The 19729-nt window shown below is 43.5% G+C and overlaps 4 protein-coding genes across 5 annotated transcripts in view; 2 read left to right on the forward strand and 2 right to left on the reverse strand.

Moving 5' to 3' along the window:
• Positions 1–19729, forward strand: part of LOC308168425 (uncharacterized protein) — a 218669-nt gene that overhangs the window by 165035 nt on the left and 33905 nt on the right. The gene's annotated exons all lie outside the window — the stretch shown is intronic.
• fggy (FGGY carbohydrate kinase domain containing) lies at positions 170–8296 on the reverse strand. The gene is made up of 16 exons (XM_080543393.1): positions 8254–8296; positions 7696–7902; positions 7312–7423; positions 6553–6704; positions 6361–6449; positions 6020–6135; positions 5790–5918; positions 5043–5146; positions 4299–4406; positions 3930–3991; positions 3245–3395; positions 2755–2829; positions 2510–2630; positions 2211–2305; positions 899–960; positions 170–734 (listed from the first exon to the last, which is right to left on the reverse strand). The coding sequence occupies exons 2-16, from the start codon at positions 7891–7893 to the stop codon at positions 656–658; spliced, it is 1653 nt and encodes a 550-aa protein (XP_080399519.1). The 5' UTR covers positions 7894–7902; positions 8254–8296; the 3' UTR covers positions 170–655.
• On the forward strand, positions 10843–12761 carry LOC308168379 (transcription factor Jun-like). The gene has a single exon (XM_080542949.1). It carries the CDS (start codon positions 11282–11284, stop codon positions 12278–12280), a length of 999 nt encoding a protein of 332 aa, XP_080399075.1. The 5' UTR covers positions 10843–11281; the 3' UTR covers positions 12281–12761.
• tada1 (transcriptional adaptor 1) lies at positions 14009–19201 on the reverse strand (the record flags this gene model as incomplete). Of its 2 annotated transcripts, none has more annotated exons than XM_080542920.1 (8): positions 14009–14161; positions 14300–14444; positions 15011–15162; positions 15315–15527; positions 15640–15734; positions 16005–16070; positions 16165–16256; positions 19128–19201. In XM_080542920.1, the coding sequence occupies 8 exons, from the start codon at positions 19199–19201 to the stop codon at positions 14009–14011; spliced, it is 990 nt and encodes a 329-aa protein (XP_080399046.1). The 2 variants fall into 2 exon arrangements, with proteins under 2 accessions (XP_080399046.1, XP_080399045.1); XM_080542919.1 differs by having other exon boundaries at positions 14300–14456.

Here is a 19729-nt window from a genome sequence, read left to right on the forward strand (position 1 = left end):
TTCCTCAACAGCCAGCGTGAGACAGGAGAATGTAGGGAGAGAGAGAAAGATAGATAGAGAGCAAGGGGTGAGGGATAGAGAGAGTATGATAGAAAGAGAAAGTGAGTATGATGATGGGGGAGATTAAGAGAATAGGCAGAGAGAGAGGATGTACTGTAGGTGTGAAAGGGAAGAAACATAGTAACAAAAGCACAAGGTCAATATCAATTGATTAATTTAATTAGAAAATGTATTCACAAATTAGAAAACATTTTTCATCTGTACCAACTTTTCAACTTTTCTTTGTGCTGCCAAAGATACAGTCAGAATTACGTGTCTTAAGACCAGGACTGCAGGTCAAGTTTGGAGTATTGCATGATAGTGCATCTTCACCAATGTCACATCTGAAGTTAGCAAATGCCATTGCTGTGTGTTTGTGGCACATACTTGAGTTCAGAGTCCAGAACCTGTGTCAGATTTTAGGCTGGTATCTTGCAACCTAGCAAGGGTTGTGAATGTCTGATATCCGGGGGGATTGGGGAGTGTGTACAACAGTGGGTATGTAATCCTCCAACCCCCCTCCACACAGCAACCTCCGTTTTGGGATCTCTTGGGATGAGCCTTTTCTCTGTTCTCCGCCTTCAAAAAGTAATGGAGAAGAATATAATGGTGGCCATCACTCCTTCATAAGGGCCATGTACTCCCTCTGGTGGACGTAGAGGCGCAGGAACACGTTGGACTTCTTCCTGTAAAAGCTGAGGGGAGACAGTTCCTGATATAGAATACTTTATGAAGAAGATATCTTTGTTACCCATATAATAGGTGATTGTCCATCATTCATTGGTCATGCTATATCAGCGCAGGTACCTCTAGCTCATAGCATTACTAATGCTGATACAAAAAAAAGTATCGTTCTCACCTCTGAAGTTCATGTTCTGGCTGAACAACTTTTCCCACTTTAGCCATTTTCTCCATCGCCTCCTAAAACATTACAAAATGCTCAATAAAACATACACATTCAGGTTGAGAACACCCATGACCCAGATACATGCAGAGACCATGTGTGCTCACTATCTCCTCAATGTTTGACATTTGTTGCGCAATGCCGCTTTCCTGTTTAAATCTACAGAAATTCAGCAGTTCACTGCCCTGTCTACTCTGGCTCAAAACCTCCACCAACTGCTTTGACTGTTATGACTCAAAAATGAGTGGACAGGTGCAAGCAAGTCCAAACAATAACGCATATTCTTATTTTTAGCATGTCTGGCTTAAAGGGTTGGCCATTCCCCAGTGGCCTGGGATATGCTGGTGAAATACCACTGAACAACAGGCCCCAGAGAGCCCTCTCTCTCCACTCACACCCCTTTTCCACCGTGGCATTTTGAGGGTCGGTTCGGAGCCAGGGCCTAATCTCTGCGTTACGACAGCAAAAGAACCAGCTCTGGAAGGAAAAGGAAAGGAAAACGTGTTCCAGAATGGCACCAACACTTGGCTGGTCTACAACAAAGAACCGCTTACGTCAGGTGCTGGGGGCGGGATTATCGTGACCAACCAAGACCAAGAAATCGGTGTATCATTAATTTATTAGATTTCTTTTACTGCAATGTATTCTATACCAGCATAGTTGATGCTAGGTAGCTGGCTATATCAACCTAGCAAGTTAGCTTACAACAAAGGCTAACATAAACATCTTATGTTCAGTGTTAATAATAATCAACATGTGTGACCTTTCTTCTTGAACCTAATTACCTTTCTTCTCGCCATATACAGCAATCGCGACAAGCAGCACAAATATGCATAAATATTGTTGTTGTTGTGCTTGAAGTTGGCGCATTGCTGGGAAAGCAAAGACGTATACAGTTAGGTAATGACGTGGCTCTCTAAAAGCAAACCAGTTCTTAGAAGGTTTGCAAGTTGAACCAACTGCGAACTGGCACTAGCAACAGCCCAGGGGGTAACAGATATCCATCTCCCTGTCACTTTACCAGACACACTCACTAATCTCCTCCTTGAGACAAAGCTAAAATATCTGTGCATTGCTCCTTTTATACTTTCTCTCCAGTAGATGGTAGCATGGAATCAGTAGTGAGAGTACAGTGTGTGTGTGTGTGTGTGTGTGTGTGTGTGTGTGTGTGTGTGTGTGTGTGTGTGCGTGCGTGCGTGCGTGCGTGCGTGCGTGTGTGCGTGGGTGCGTGGGTGCGTGCATGCGTGCGTGTTTATAGTAACCCCACTTGAATAGAGCTGTAGTCTCGGGAGGCACAGGCACCCAGGACCGCAGCTCCCACCAGCACAGCCTCTGTCTGGGCAGGAAGGACCACTGGCAGACCTGGAGACAGTAATGCAGTAATGTGCCACCAGCAAACTTTGCCTCCCTATCGTATTCCATTCACATAAAAATATTTTTTGAATAAGAAATGAATGGGAGTTTGATGGTCAATGAGTGACACGGCCCATGCAAAACATCTAGGACATGTAAATAAACACAATGGATCAACTTCCACTGTATGCCCTAAGCCCCAACAATACCCACCTGTTGCATTGGCATGAGCCTGCACAAAGAGGGGATTCTTACTCAACCCCCCGCACAGGAAGAGGGTTGTGATGTCATGTCCTGTCTCCCTCATGGCCTCCAGGATATGCCTGGTGCCCAGCTGAAAGAGGAGGAAGTGGCAGAGGTGGGAGAGGTTTACTGGATGAAAACAACAATAACCTGTTAACATTGCAAGATAATCTATGCCAGGATAATGTAGGCAGCCATAGTCAAATCAAACTCACAGCGAGGGCTTGTACAGTGGCAAGATACAGGAGGGCCAGGTCGTCCAAGGTTTGGGATAATGACAATCCAACCACCTGTACACACAGAGAGAGAAATAGAGAGAGAGAACAGGGGTGAGGTTCCAAAATATACTCAAATTTAGACATTATAGGTCGGTTTCCCAGATACAGAGTAAGCCTATTCCTGGCCTAAATCACACTTTCACTTTTTTGCGTAGTACTAAATGAGCCTTAAATGAAACACAACATTTCCTGTGCTGGGGTGTTTTTTTGTGTGCAAAAATGCAAGTGAAATGCTGAATAATGGTTGATACAATGCAGCAAGTAATGATATGGCCAACGCTAGTGAAAGTATATACTTAGCACAACAGTGAAAGGAGAAGCAACATGGGCAGTGTAGCTAACATCGGCATCATCATAACAGTATATTTTCCATTGGCCGTGATAGCTGGATATGGCTAGTCAAAGGACGGGGGTCCTCTCCTCTCACCATGCCTTTCAGATTGGGATCCGCCAGGGGGGAGCGGTTCCCATGAAAGTCAGGCCACACATGCAGGCTGGCACCCAGCAGCTCCACTGAAGACCGGTCTTTGACCATGGAGCTCAGGTGATCGTTCAGGTAACAGTAGACATTCTTCCCACTGCGAAATAGGGATAGGTAGCAGAAGAGTTGGTGATAGTGTGTCTACTCTACTTATTGTCCATGAAATATGGCAACAACAAAAAAGTACAAGCCAGAAACACTTGCTTTCTATTGCCACGGCTTTCATTCATACAGGACAGGTTAAGTGAATCGAGAAAGCACGGCTCCGTATCTTTCCTAGGTCAGTGGGTTGAGTGTGTGCGAATTTCCATAAGCAAAGAAGAATCGAGTGGAGGTGGCCAAGAAACATCCAGGAAATGATACATCTGGGGCTGGCTTATAAACAGTCTGGTATACATTTGAGACACCAGACAGCCTTAATGTTAGTCGTCACAACAACATCAACTCTTTCAGGGTGGCCCCTACAGTATAACATAACTGGAGAGTTAAAAACTACTAGAGAAGTGCTCAAGTCGCTCAGGTTTATACACAGAGCAGCTTGGAGTGCTGAATTAGTCCTGCTATACTAATGGAACTCCAATTCTAACACAAGCCTTCAACAGTAGGGAGATGCTATGGACACACAGCTGACCTTTTCTCTGCCTGCTCCTGCAGCTGTGAGTAGGCTGCATGGCCCTTCACCACGTGGTCAATCTGGGGGGGAAATAATATAGGATCAGGGATGAACGACTACTAAAGACGTGCCTGTTGTGTCTTCAGTGTATCTACAGTAAGTATATAACTGACTACCAGTACTTCCAGCCACAATTCATATTTATTTCCCTTTTTTCTTTGCAACCTCGTACCGAATCGAGTGTCACACTAGGTAGCTAGCTACTGGATTGGCTAACACCTAGATTGTGTCACCCGGAAGGAACACCGCTAAGTGGAGACTGCGATTGTCTCGAGATGAAATGAGCAGATGTGTGAATTCCCAGTAAGAGGCATAGGTAAAACTGACCAGTCGCCCTGTGGCACTCTGCCCCCCCTCGTTGAGCCACAGTTTAGGCACCATGGCAGACAGGTAGGGTCCCCACACCCCTGGGACAAACAGGGGCTGCTGGCTGATCTGAAACAAAGCAGGGCAGAGAAGAAGAAGAAGAAGAAAATATATGTTTGCCATCTGTGTCATCTACCTCCCCATGTCTGCTAGCCTCTCCTTAGTCTGTCTATAAAAAAAACTGAGAGAAAAAGAAAGAGGGCCCCTCTCTCCCTCTCCAAATCCCCACTAGGCACATGTGACTACTGCCACCCAGCCACTGTGGATGGGTTTCTAGAGGTCAAGGCAAGTCAGGACCTAGCCCTCAGTGTAAGGTCACCAGTATAGTGGAACGATTGCTGATAAATGCCATTTAAAATGATATATCTCTCTATATTTTGCCTCTTAATGACTTGATATAATGTGTACTCAGATTAGAGCATAGTATAATTTGGATCACAATGAGTGGTCTTGGATTAGACATGCATGAAGCCTTGGGTTTATAGAGGCATTGTGTAGACTTCTTACAGTAATTACACACTGCCTTGTTGGTTTAACAGAAATAGGGGGGGAAACAGGGGAAAGGTTTTTATTGTGCTCAAGCTATCAACCACATCTTTGCTATTGTTAACCGGATAAAACCAGATCACATCTGATCTGAAAACACAGGAAAGCTTGCTTGAAGAAAACATATTGGTCATGATTCACGTAACACAAACAACTGACCGCCATGTGACAAGAAGACGTTCCACAAATCATGGCCATCCGGGAGGTGATTGGCTGATCCTCACAGGGCAAGTGGAATCCACTCACATCTGCACCAATCACACCTGGAACAGAAAAAGATTGGTTGGCAAATGTGTTTCTACCTGCATATGTTTTATATGCAATGACATTAGGCCTTTGCAACGTTTCCTAAGAACACATTTGATAAGGAAAAGTCAAAATCTTTAACTTAAGTAAGAGAATAGACCCTAGTCTAACTGAGAATATTGACTCTTTGAAGTCAGTCTTCAACCTCTGCTGGAATTCAGCACTGACACTAACTGCTGGAATAATGTTTGCCAAGCTGGTTTGAGTTTGAGAGGTGAGAGAGCCAGAAATGCGCAGGGCCTGGAGTGCACATCACCATGACATGAACATCAGTTAAACGCACAGAGTGCTTTAACCTCTGACAGAGGCAACAATGTGTGATAGGCAGAGGTCACAACAGGGGTCAGAAGCCAGAGTTCATGAGCAGTTTAACTCCATGAACAAAACCAGATGGCCAAGGTTTAGTTTCTAAGCCAAGAGATGAACTGCAGCTGCAATGGATTCCACAGAACTGAAAGGAAAATAAGAGTTGGTCCTCTAGGTGCCTCATTAAAATGCTCAAGGATAGATTGTTTTGCCATATGAAGCACTAGTGGTGTCCTCGAAAGTATTTGGATGAACAAAATACCAGAGACCCTTAGAGGGGGACAGGGTATCTACCTAGGCCTCCAGCATGGGCATCGATGAGGGAGGCACCCACTGCTGTGTCCTTGTCCAGCCCCATCTCAGCTGCAGCCTCCTGGGTAAGGCCATCACCCACTGGGTGCCCTGGACAGCAGGTGAGGCTGCCTGGGGGTGGGGAAACACAGCAGCTGAAGTCAAAATAAGTACTTCCATTGAGAAACCATAACAAAACCGTAATAACCAATAATGGATGCAATTCCTCTGACCTATTTTGGAACTGTTGTTCTCCAGCAAGTCCTCCAGGCCAATGGCTTTCCAGAAACTGGCATCCCACCCGTCTGAGGCAGAGTAGGTCCACTTACACACCAGAGTACATAAGGACCTGGAGAAAATGAGTTATGACTGATTACAACACACACACACATGCACGCGCGCACGCACACACGCACACACGCACACACACACACACACACACACACACAAACACACAAACACACATAACACACATAACACACATAACACACATAACTTCCCTACAGCTCTTACAGTCAACACTCTTCAGTAAACCCACCACGTCTTTCTACATTCCTCAGAAGCTCAAGCTCACCTCGTCAAAGAGCCAGTGGCCTTCCAAGAGAGGAAATCTGGGAGGTCAAAAAAGTGGCTTGCATCCTTCCAGCAGGTCTCTCTCAGGTTCTAATAATAAGAAAAAAAACATCCATTCAAACTACATGGTATCACATAACCAAAGTACCTGGAGCACAGCAGTAAAACATCTATTGACACAGTGACCTCTCACCTCTTTCAGCCAGAGGAGCTTGGGAGGTTGCATCTCTGGAGACATCACCCCTCCCACTCTCTTCAGGACTCTGTGGCCAGTGCTAGTAATGCGAGCTGCCTGCTCTGCAGCCCGATGGTCCATCCACATCACCACATTCCTCACCTGCTCACCTACAGGGAAACAGGGAGTATAGGAGACATTTTTGGACACAATGTGGGTGTATCTCAGCAGTCTATAGTGGCTGTCCTTGACATCCTCTTACTTCCTTAAGGGTAATTAGACTAGTGAGAGCAAATATTTTGCTCATTGATTGAGTACTAGATTGTGATCATAAGTGCAATATTGAAACACAACTGTGAACATTTCAAAAACCTGCAAACTGCGACACTTTAAATGAATGTGCAATAATACTATGTGCAATATGACAACCCTTGTGTACATAAGATTCAGAGATAGGAAATGTTAGGATATTTATATTTATATTTATTTGTATAGTATAGTAGTATAGTATAGTGGATAGTGTATATAGCCTTTATTTATGTAAACCAGCTCTTTTCCCTTCTTGTTTTCAGTATTTTTTTCTAGCACCAGGGGAGCCCCCCCTCCTAAATTTCGTTGTATGGTACCTGTACTGTATTAATGACAATAAAGACCATTCATTCATTCATTCATTAATTCATTAATTCATTCATTCATTCAAATATGAACTGACCGCAGCCCTGGTGTTGATGTGCAAAGTGCAAACTGTTCTATACCGACAGTGGCCCACTCACTCACCATCCTGGTTGACCGCTACCGGCTGAAAGTGCTGGTCCAGAACTACAAGAGAGCAGGTAGCATCAAAGCCCACCCCTCTGACCTGGCTCTTCTGCACTCCCTGGGTCACCCTCTGGGAGACGAGGAGGATGTTGTTGCACATAAACAATAGAGAACCAAGTCAACGGAACCCTTTATCACTTTTGATAGCCGGAGTTAGCATTATAATTTTCACAAACTATGCAAAGAAGTCATGAATACAATTAAATTAAAAACAAACTGCTAAAATTGATTATTTACACTATGGCCATACCTGTTCTACAAGATAGTATGAATCAGTTATCGTCCACAATACAAATTAAAAATCGATGACTATCACAAATGTCTCTGGTTTGAACCACTTACCCTAACAGTGCTGCAGCACTTTTCCCAGATATCTGTGGATGACTGAACATAGTGATCAGAGTGAGACTCCCAGATGCTGATAGGCTCCTCCGCAGTGCCCTTCACCTGTCCATCCTTGGTGACCAGAGCAGCCCTCACACTGGCTGTGCCCACGTCCACCCCCACATAGTACCACTCTACTGGGGCAGGCTCAGCCATCTGGAACGCCTGCAGGGGACAGCAGAGGTTAATTTATAAGAGATTTCTTTGTGATGGTTATTGTGGTATTGTAGTAGGAAGGTTTATGAAGATTATTGTGTAAAAATCCAAATAAAACACGTGACATACTTATTTACAGATTGTGATATCTATTTTCGTAAATAAAAGTCTGCATATTGGTATGCCACGATTTGTAAGATCAGTGAGTGAATGTGAATGCTGATGATACACATTGTTGAACTATTGTGGTAGATAGTCTGCATACTCTATTTGATTTCACAATGCATTGTGCGAAACATGACTTTGTTTTAATCACAGGTGCAATCCAATAGTGGTTACAAACTTGCGTCGCTTAATAACTTGCTCCAAAAATGATACGTCCACGTCCACGAAATCCTTATCAGCTCTTGAGAATACCGAATGTACTTTGATTTACAACGGAACGCGTGAACGACCAAAAAGGGTTCGTTGTGATATCGCATATCAGCAAATAGACCACCGCCTCTGCCAACTGGGCTATTGTAGGATCGTTTTTACAAGGAAATTAACATCGTTTGTGTGAATGAAACAAAACAAATTAAGTTGCTTTAAGATCAGTTCTAAAATAGAGTATTCTAGTTAGATCCAGTTTGACAAAATTAATAAAATAAATAAATTAAAAAGGGTTGGTACACTACTGTAAACTATTACATGTCAACCACACAATTATGTGCCACTTAATTGGCACACCATACATTCAACTTGAATGTTCCAAGACAAAGACAGAATATTTTGTTCCTGGAGAAACGTTTTGATTTATGGCATAGGCCAACACAGCCTCTATTTCAGAATAGTGATAAGGTAATCAGGTCATTCAAAGCCACATAGGCAAATGAATCAAATTAAACACAGTGTAGATTACTCTATTGGCCTTGCCAATATCATTTTATCTACAAAACGTTCAGAGCTAGTATCTTACTCTGATGTTATTGTCTTAGAAGACATAAACACAAAGTTCCGAGTGGGCTGCTCTTAGTAATGAATAGTGGAGAAAAACATAGAGCAGCAGGACAGGAAGAAACAGATGGTCTTCAACAAACATTGTGGACATTATGTTTAAAAACCTAACACACACACACAATCACACACACACACACACACACACACACACACACAATCACACACACACACACACACACACACACACACACACACACACACAGAATCACACACAGACAATCACACACACACACACACACACACACACACACACACACACACACACACACACACACACGCTCTCGCAGGGCAAGTCATCCAACTTTCTTCTGTCAATGATCAACACATGCAAAGTGCACTCTCCATAGTTTGGACTAAACACAGGAAGGGCGTGTATTCAATAGGCTGTGGGTCCATCACTTTGCAACAAAGGACAGCTTGTCACTGCCGGGCCTGCTTTTGAAAACTCCATGCAGTGGAAACAGCTGTGTGAACCAGGGGGAGGAAGGTGGTGTTATCTAAAGGTTACCCATAGGGCCAGCAGAGAGGAAACGTGAACAGAGAAACAGGAAGTATGGCCAGGTCACCGGTAGTTTGATGGGAAAATCTCCCTCAACATTTTATAAACACAGGTGCAGGGGAGAAATGGCGTGTTCTCTCGGGGAGTCAGGCCATAGGCTGCTGATGTACCAGTCTCAAGTCTGACAAAAGAAGCTCCAGGTACTTTCTTCTAAAACTAATTCACAGTTGTAGCTGTGATATGATTAGCCTCAAAAGTGTCTCATAAGCTTCATACAGAGAATTCAAGTGTGTGTGTCTGGTGTTTGTGTGCATGTTTGTGGGATTTGAGGGCTGTTGTTGAAGCCATTTGTTGTTAGTATTATCATGACAGGAGGACCAGACTTTCCAAAATATTCCAATCTGGAATTCCGACTGAAGGTGTCACATACCTCCAAATGGCTGTTGTTTTGCAAGTGAAGGCAATCTGAGGACAAGCATGTCTTCTAAGAGTTGACCTCAGTCGACTTGACACTCACCCCGTCTGTGGCCGGCGAGGTATGTTTAACCTATTTATAGTTGTGTTGAATAGAATGTGTTGAATAATACACAGGGGGGGACCAGACAAGAGTCAAGCCTCATGGCAGGGGCAGGGAGGAGGGTCAATATCAGTGCTGCAGGGGCTGCCTGAAGGCCTTTAGAACGAGACCGATGGGCCACAGGTGCATTTGGTAGTGTGTAGGCACTCCACCAGACCTGTTCTCTTCTCATATGAATGAATGAATGGTCTTTATTGTCATTAATATAGTACAGGTACCAAACAACGAAATTTGGGAGGGGGGGCTCCCCTGGTGCTAGGAAAAAAAAAACTAAAAACAAGAAGGGAAAAGAGCTGGTTTACATAAATAAAGGCTATGTACACTATCCACTATACTATACTATACAAATAACACACTGTGCTGTACTCTATGCTATGCTATACCTATTCTAACATTTCCTATCTCTGAACCTTATGTACCCTAGGGTTGTCATATTGCAGACACACATACACGCACACAGTCACGCGCACACACATAAAATAATTCATTACATGTCACGAATCCTAACAAGACCAAACTATGTATTTACAGCTTGAATAGGGCAAGGATATGACAAACGGTTATGTTTTTTTCCTTTGGAGATCAGCAAGTCGAAGAAAGAAAGAACATTTTCTAAAAAAAAAAGTCGTTTAAAACGCAATCTGTGCAGCCTGATTAAGATAGAAGGGTAACAAAATTCAGCAGGCTGAAAAAAAAGATATTCAAAAACAATACGTAATCCCAGAGTACACCGCTCCAGTTTCTGCATTACCTAATCCCATCAACCCTTGCGGGAGGCGGGAATATGGCTCGTTGTCAAAGCAACCTGCATGTCATTACGACGTGTCACGCCCATCACATCATCTCAGACCAATAGGAAGCTCTACAAATGACATCATTGTTATTTTCAGTATAGCAGCCGCTTAGAAGTGGATAAAGTTCGTCTCCACGTTGGAAGTAGTGGAAAGTAACATTGTATCGAGTCGGATACATACAGTGTCTGCTAAGAGAGGAGAAAATAAGTCTTATTTATTTAGGCTATTCAAATTAATATCATTTGTTCCCCTCGTTGAAACATTGACGCCCATCGATTGGGGAAGTCTCTTCTTTTATCGTTCTTATTTTTTCCATCAAGAAGAAAAGTTTCCATATTGGACTTAAAGAACTGTCCATATTACTCAAGACTGAAATATTCTATCCTAGATTATCAAAAGGTTGGTTTCGTCGGATAGCCAAACATTTCACTACAAATTGTTTATTGCTATTTGGAATATTCGATGTTCGGACTTTTATATCAGCGACCCACTTCGAGATAAAAAAAGGCCCGTCTATTGATGCCCAGCAAGATGGAAGCGACATTCTATGACGAATCGGTAAATGCTTCTTCTATTTCTCAGCACCACGACGGAGTGAGCGTCTATGGATTTAACCCGAAAACGATGAAACAGAGGATGACACTGAACCTCAACGACGCTAAACACTTGAAGCCTCACTTGCGGGCTAAAGCCATTGACATACTGACGTCCCCCGATGTGGGACTACTCAAACTGGCCTCCCCGGAATTGGAGAGACTGATCATCCAGTCTTGCAACGGGCTGACGACTCCCACCCCGACTCAGTTCCTCTGTCCCAAGAACATCACCGACGAGCAAGAGGGGTTCGCCGAGGGGTTCGTACGAGCACTGGCGGAGCTCCATTACCAACAGCACATGCCCAATGTCAGCAGCTCGGACGCGCAGACGAATAACGCCATGGCCCCCGGTCCCGTGTCTGTGTCTGTGTCGGACAGTATTCCTCCATACAGCTGCACGGTGCGTCCGGAGCCACCGGAATATACAAACTTGGGCACTTTCAATCGGTCTGTAGTGAGCTCTGCGTCGGCACCTACCGGTGACAGACACTCATCGCCCAACAGTTACACCACGGCGGTCCCCCCGTCCCAACAAAACCATATCGAAGCTCAGCTGTTGTCAGCCCAGGCTCAGCGCGCACGGCTACAGGCGTTCAAAGAGGAGCCCCAGACGGTGCCCGAGATGTCCGGAGACAGAGACACCCCTCCGATGTCCCCCATCGACATGGAGAGCCAGGAGCGCATCAAGGCCGAGAGGAAGCGCATGAGGAACAGGGTGGCCGCGTCCAAATGCCGGAAAAGGAAGCTGGAGAGGATCTCTCGGCTGGAGGACAGGGTCAAGAACCTGAAGACCCAGCACACGGAGTTGGTCTCGTCTGCCAACGTGCTGCGGGACGAGCTGGCCCTGCTCAAACAGAAGGTCATGGATCACGTGAACAGCGGGTGCCAGCTCATTTTGACGCAGCAGCTCCATGCGTTCTGATTCTGATTAAACAGCCATGGGACAAGTTGCGCCTCTGAGGGACAATTTTCATTGTGTTGGGGACCAAACGCAGCTCTAAGGGGCGTGATACTGATAGTCTTGCGCCCCGACAGAACGGCGACGATAAGAAACTTCGTGGAATAAAAGTGATCGGGCACACGGCCAATAGTGCCAGAGCCTGTTGGCTTGCCCTATGAGTCTTGACTTTGTCCAGTAGCAAAATGTATTGTATATAGACCAAGTCTAGCACTGAGTTTTTCTCACCAGCGAACGAGTTGTACAATGTAACACACTACAAGACATTGCTCCGTTGACACACCTGCGCACAAAGACTGACTCGAGTCGCAGGTGTGTAGGCCTACTAGGACTCACACAAAATTGCCTTACTTTCTTAACATTTTACAATTTTGTGATACGAGTGTTACATACGTTTTATGACCTGAATTAATACTTAATCATACTTTTTATGCCTGTCTTTTAAGCACTTCAGAAACTGTATAAACGACAAATAAAATGTTGAATAAAATAAATACATTGAGTTGATTTGTCTTTATACTGTATACAATATCTTTAGCCTATGATTATTATTTTGGATTTTTAATAGGTAATACTTTGAGATTATGGGCGAAATAGATTAACGGTTCAAGCCAGCGAGAACAGTATATTAATTCAATGTTTGTTGACAGTAAAATGGGGACAGACAGACAGACCATTGAGTCACTCCAGTGTAGTGTAAGCGCCTGGTGGCTATGCGCGACAGACGATTGGACGACATCGTGTCGGAAATGAGCAGCTAGCGAGCCAAATATGGCCTGAGAGCTCTCAAGAGGAGCTACGTTGTCTATGACGAGTGGGTGTGCCTAAAATATATGTCCTGTTTTATGTGCTGACCGTCGGGCGACTGGGTTTCCCGGGGGTGGAGCTGAAGTGTGCTACACATTAACCAGTTTATTAAAATGTACACAGAGTTAATAGCCTGTATTATCCACGTTATAGAGCAGCCGAACTTTCTATTCCAGAATGTAATGCTCCAGAACTCAAACATGAATTTAAATCTTTAGCCCTACGTTTGTTGACTGAAGGAATTGAAAATATACAGTAATGTAAAACAGCAAATTCAAATGGCCATGTGTATGGATCAATTTCTTACAAATCGTGCACAGAGTGTAAATTATTTTATTTACTTATTCACAAAGCCAATGACCCAAAATGGACATTTTAAACAATATTGTGTAAAAAAAGTATATACAAAAAATAGTACAAATAGTACAAACTCATATACATAATTGTATACATGTCCTGCATACTGCATGCATTTCTCTGACAACGTAGAGAGAACAGGAACCCATGTGCATCTCAGGAATGATTCTACAAGAGAATGTCCAAAGCTTGTTGGTCGCTGCACTGTTAATGCTGTATTAACGCATTAAGAATATGTACGTTGTTCACACAACAACAACTAACCCTAACCCTTAATAAAGCCAACCTTAATGTCAAGTGTTACTTTGTGTGTGTGTGTGTGTGTGTGTGTGTGTGTGTGTGTGTGTGTGTGTGTGTTAGTATAACAACTTCAGTCTGGGACTTTGCCCACACAGACCATCCTTCCTGAACATTACAGCACAGTAGTACTGGTAGACTGTCTGCATACCAGCTATATCCTGTCTGCTTGAGGGCAGGCTAGAGTGACCAATAGGCGCTCCACATGCACCGTGACACTCTGTGTCTCTCTCAGCAGACGAGCAGGCCCTCCTTCCCTGCGAGGCGCTGGCGGTGAACATGGTCCTGTTCCAGCTCCTCGTGGCTGGGGTGCCATAGTCGTGACAGAATGCGCTCCATGTTCAGTGCATACATGGTGTGAGAGGGCATCACACCGCGGTGAACCTGTGCACAAGATTTGGTGGGTGATGGAATTAATTCATTGAATTCATTGAATCAAAGGGGATCTCCGTGGTGTGAGAATGAACTACATTTTTGGAAAGGGAAACCTAGCTCATGGCAAAATCACTGTTCTTTGCTCACCTGCAGTGCTTCCAGGAGATCAAACATGCTGATGGGAGGGAGGGGAGCGGGGAGACTGTCTCCAGCACAAGCCAATAGGAGAGCAGCCTGCTGATCAGCGTCATCTGGAGACACCTGAGGGGGCGGACCGGGAGGAAGAGATGCACTTGAAGGGGGGCTAGGAGACAAGGAGAGACGAGGAGGAGACATAAAACATTGTGTTTGTCAACTATCAATAGCCATTAAAGTGTACTTACAGAGGTTCAAACATTTACCAATATGTTGATGCAGGAGATACATTAGAATAATGATATTGGGTATCATTTATGAATATACAGCGGTGGTATTATTATCATATCAAATTTAATTTAGTTCAACTCATAAGAGCTCCAGTTGACCTTATCCAGTGTTTCCCCTATGCGTTTTTGTAGCAGTGGTTGATTTTACTTTAATGCTTTATTTTAATTAATTATTTGATTGTGATTAAAACGCTGATGCTCTGTGTATTACGGCCATTAGCAGCAATGACAGTCATCTTATCAGCGGCCGGAGAGTTGTCACACATTTTGAGGACACATTGACCATAATTGTGGCTCACACCGATGCAACTGATTTAAACTGGAACTCTCAAAGCAAAGTTATTTGGCGCATTTTGGCACAAAATATGATGAATATTAAAATGTATATATATATTTATTTGCCATGAAGCAGCGCCACGAAATACTGCCCTACCATTCAGTGACACTATGGTAGGCAGCCAAGCTGTTTTTCAGATACGGCTGTGGAGTGATATCAGTGCCAAAGGCATAGGGGAAATGTCCGTCTCGCAGTCGGTAAGCCTTCCTCCGGGATATAACAGCCGTCAGGACATCCTTCAGGTGTACCTGTAGGAGAAGGGAACCACAGGTGTGTGAACTCGATACTTGGCAGGTAAGTGGGGTTAGGAGGACTGAGGACTCAGTCATTGAACTATTGACATTTTATCACATTATTGATTATTGATGAGACACACACACACACACACACACACACACACCTCCACAGCGCAGACCATGGAGCTGACAGTATCCTCAGTCACATTGTCCAGGCCCAGCTCGAAGGCCGTCACCATCATGCGGGCCTCCAGCTGGCCTCGGGTAGGCAGCAGCAGGGTGTGTGCGCTCAGACGCAGCTCCTCCTCCTCACTCCCCACCTCTCTGGGGCTGAATGGCTGAGCCGCACTCAGGGGGTTCTGGGGTTGGAAACGATGCTGGAGGCACACACACAATTATACGGTTAGACTACGGTTTGTCTTCCACAATCATTTATCATCAGAAGTTTTAACATGGGTTGCTTCAAGTAATGCCAGAATAGCAACTCACATCAAATTTCTGTCTGGCGGAGAATTTCTTTTTTCCTTTGGGCTTGCCAGGCTTGGAGGCAGAGCCACCAGTCCACTGCAAAGATCCTGCCCCCTCTGAAAAACACAACGGGGTAGTGGTTTAAAAGTGTAATTACGTATGCTTACATTCATCACTTACCACTGTAGTAAATGTGCAGCAATGTGCATCAACGTAAAACGCCTCAGTCGTGTCTCAAGACAGTATTACTGTATTTGCTGTACCGATAATAATATTGTCAACAGAGTTAACACTGTTCAAGTTTGATTGTGTGTGTGTGTGTGTGTGTGTGTGTGTGTGTGTGTGTGTGTGTGTGTGTGTGTGAGTGTGTGTGAGAGAGAACATACCTGGTGTTGAGACAATGACTTGACAGCGCGTGAGAATAGCCAGGAGAAAGTCATTGTGGACATGAACTGAGAGGGAAACAAAGACATTAAATTCGATTTAGTAAAAAACTGTTTGAGTTGCAGACCGTGTCAGCACTCAGCAGGGCAGTGTCAAACCAACCGTTATCTTGAGCCAGAAGACGACGAGCTTCAACGTCGAACTCTTCCTTGCTTATCTTCTGTTTGAACCATAGTTTCAGATTCGCCCAATAACTATAAAGACGTAAAATTAAGGAAAACTGTTTTATTCAAAGACCGCAGTAGATAAACACCACATCAATCAACATGAGGCGTGAAATCCATGAGACGGAGTTTATAGACTCCTGTTGTCAAACAAGCCTGTTGACTACCTCAAACCAGAGTAGAATTCAGACTAGAATTCAGGCAAAGTGCAATTCTAATTATACAGCTTGAAAACATGGTGGTGACAACATGATGGCTATGAAATCCTCAATAAGACCTATGAATTATCTTTAACTAATCACTACATACTATAGGCTAACACAACCATCAACTGACCATATGTGGAATAAATAGATCTATCAAATAGTGACAGATATGATACACACCACTGCAGCTTATATGAGAAAGTTGGTCTTCTTTGGCCGATAGGCGAAATAAACATTGGTATCTATTTATCTTAAAGGCCATTACCGGAAAGTTATCTTACATCATATTGGAACTATGGACCCTATTTGACAGCTGAAATGACTGGCTTACACTAGAGGTTCCCCGCATACAGACTGAACTTGGAAAGTCAGCCTTTCGTTATAATGTCCCTGCTGCTTGGAATGATCTTCAGCTCACGCTGAAGATTAATGCAACCTATATCCTATGGGAGATTTAAAAATGTAATTGCTGATCTGCCTGCAACAGTTTGCAATTGTTTTTAGTCTTTTCCCCCATTATTCTGTACTTAATCTCTATGTCTTTATATTTGATTATGTGTTATGTTTACAGTGTAAACTGATTCTTTGATTTATAAATGTTTATTATTAACTTGTTGAATTAATCTGTATGTCTTGACGACATTGGAAATGAGGGTGACCTCAATTGTCCTTTCGAGAATAAATAAAGGTTTGAATGAATGAATGAATGAAATACCACACAAACTGGGGGAAGAGTTTGTAAATTTGTGTTTGGTCGATTATTTCTCTGTTGTTACAATGCTAATTGCCATTGTATTTTATATCTTCAGAAAGCCTGTTTATTTACCTTTACAATGATGTCCAACTTGTAAGGATCATGCATTTGTGGGATGAGCAGCACAGCTGATTATGTGGGTAGCACCCAAGTAAAATTTGCCCAAATTCTCTGCCAATGCTAAACAGTGTATTCTCATGTATTGACTCTTGTTTTGAGTTGTTTGGTGTATTGGATGATATAGGATATAGGATATTGGAGTTAGGTCCCAGATTGTGGAGATATGGGATCGCCACTGGCTGCAGAATCTCATCCCGATATCTCACTACATTGAGATGGCCTCAATGATGACACGCCTTGTTTTGCCAGTGATGGAGATACCGCCCCCACCAAAAGCTGCTACTCGATCAGTGCAACAATCAGCATTGGGTTCTCCACGTCATTTCCATACTTTGACCCTGCCATCCAACTTCCGTAGACAGAACCTGGACTCATCACTGAACATGATATTTCCTCACATGTTCAGGTTCCATTGTCGGTGTTGCCGACACCAGCATAACGGGCCTGACGGTGAAGGGCAGTCATTGCAGGCTTCCTGGTAGCCTTATGAGCTCGGAGATTGGCTGTGTGCAGTCTGTTCCTGACCGTCTGATCAGAGATCTGTATGCCATAACGTCCTGCAAAGTGCAAACCTTGCCTGCAAATCTCTAGAAGACAGCCTACGGTTCAGCCTCAGTGCTGTAAGGGTGATGAACCGGTCTTTTTGGGTTGTTCTTCTCCTGTGTCGCCCACTTCACCGGTTTCACAGAACTTGGCCTTCAGCACGGGCCTTATCCAGATTAGACGCGTGGCATGCTGGTGCTTGGAGCAAACACCAAATGAGGTGCTGCCGATCCTGATTTAGGTATTGAAAGAGGCTGCAGTTACTTATACTTCTGCACCTTCAAGGTGCAAGCTGCCCTTAAAATGGTTGTTTGTTGTTATGTGTGTCGTCGTTCCTGACCAGGTAGAAGGACTATTTTGTAGAGTTCTTGCCAATGCTAGTTTGCAACATTGAATAAAATTAAAGATAACCTGAAGGAAAAACTGAATTCTGTTTTTTTGGGCACTATCCACAAGCAAGGTATTTTATCGGTTTAAGGCAGGTGTCCCGAAGCGTCACTCATTTGGATTTCCACCCCATTTCAATTTGCAGCTACTTTCTGCAAAGGATTTAGAATTAGGAAAGCCTGGTCTTGAGGTTATATGTTATGTTGATGGTTGTGTTATGTGGTGCTTATTTATAATAAAATAAAATAAAAGGCTAATCATAGGACGTTTTATTGAGGATTTCATAGCCATCATGTTGTCAGAACCATGTTCACTTCATTGTCCAACTTGAGACCAACTTGCCCTAAGCCTGTTCAGTGTTCACTAGCCTCGCCTGAAATCTTCAGGTTACATGTTTAAGTCAAACATAACAAGCCTATTCAGATGTGGAATTGACACATTTCGTGAGCTTAGAATGATAAGGTTCTATCTCCGTTTAGGGCAGTTCAGAGATATTGAGCGTCAAAGTTTTTACATTCCTTTATGTTTTATGAGATGGAACCTTTGTATTTTATGAATTACTAACTCAAAAATGTCAACATTTAAAAAAAACAACACCACACAGGCATTAATAAACACCTAATGGATCAGATTATGTAAAAAAAAAAACTAAATTTTGACAAAAATGGAGATAGAACCTTATCATTCTAAGCTCACGAATTGTTCACGCTCCTGGTGTAACGGGTTAAATGCACCGGGTAGCTACTCACTTCACGGATTGCGCGCCGCATCGTTAGCCTAGGCTAGCTTCAGCTACCCATCATTACACGTTTTAACCACCTTGCAAACTAGGAAACCCTAACAACATATGCAGAGGGACAACATCACAATAACCGACTGTTTCATACTCACTGTTTGACATTATCACCCATGGCTTCGGTTAAATGTTTCTTCGCAATTTCCAGCTCACTAGCATGGGCTGCCATAACGACCAGAGATCTGACGTGATCAGTCCGCGCCTGTCCTTCAAATTCTTCTTCTGTAAAAATGTGTTTCGGCGTGGGCATACACAGCGCCAACTATCATGCTTAGCGTCACCCCGTGGTGTGGAGTGTCGAATTGTCTAAATCGTAAAATGGTAAAATGTGTAGTTTATACGTAGTGAAATCTATATTTCAGACTTCCAATGCTGCTTTTCGCGTTCTCTCTAACAATTAGCCTACTTTTGATTGCCTACGAAATATTCTATTGATTGATTGATTGAAAACTTTATTAGAAGATTTGCAGGAGTAGGTACATGAAAGTACATATTACATACAAGGTCAACTAACAGGATAAAAACCCAAGAAAGCCACTGGCTTATTTCAATTGGGGTCCTTGATTCTCAATTCATCGTTACATGTAAGACAGACAAAAAAAACTAGTACTATCTACAAGATAATACAGACAAATAACTAGTACTATCTACAAGATAAACATCCATCCATCATGGGAAGAACAATATAACAAAACAT

Source organism: Nansenia antarctica (assembly GCF_963989245.1).
Source record: "Nansenia antarctica genome assembly, chromosome: 12".
Classification (NCBI taxonomy): domain Eukaryota; kingdom Metazoa; phylum Chordata; class Actinopteri; order Argentiniformes; family Microstomatidae; genus Nansenia; species Nansenia antarctica.

Excerpts from the sequence above, each read along its gene's own strand:
- fggy (XM_080543393.1), bottom strand. The coding sequence starts at position 7,893 with ATGGCTGAGCCTGCCCCAGTAGAGTGGTACTATGTGGGGGTGGACGTG. Across the intron at positions 6,450-6,552 it reads AGCTCCTCTGGCTGAAAGAG|AACCTGAGAGAGACCTGCTG; the intron begins GTGAGAGGTCAC and ends TCTTATTATTAG. Across the intron at positions 3,992-4,298 it reads AGAGTGCCACAGGGCGACTG|ATTGACCACGTGGTGAAGGG; the intron begins GTCAGTTTTACC and ends TTTCCCCCCCAG.
- LOC308168379 (XM_080542949.1), top strand. The coding sequence starts at position 11,282 with ATGCCCAGCAAGATGGAAGCGACATTCTATGACGAATCGGTAAATGCT.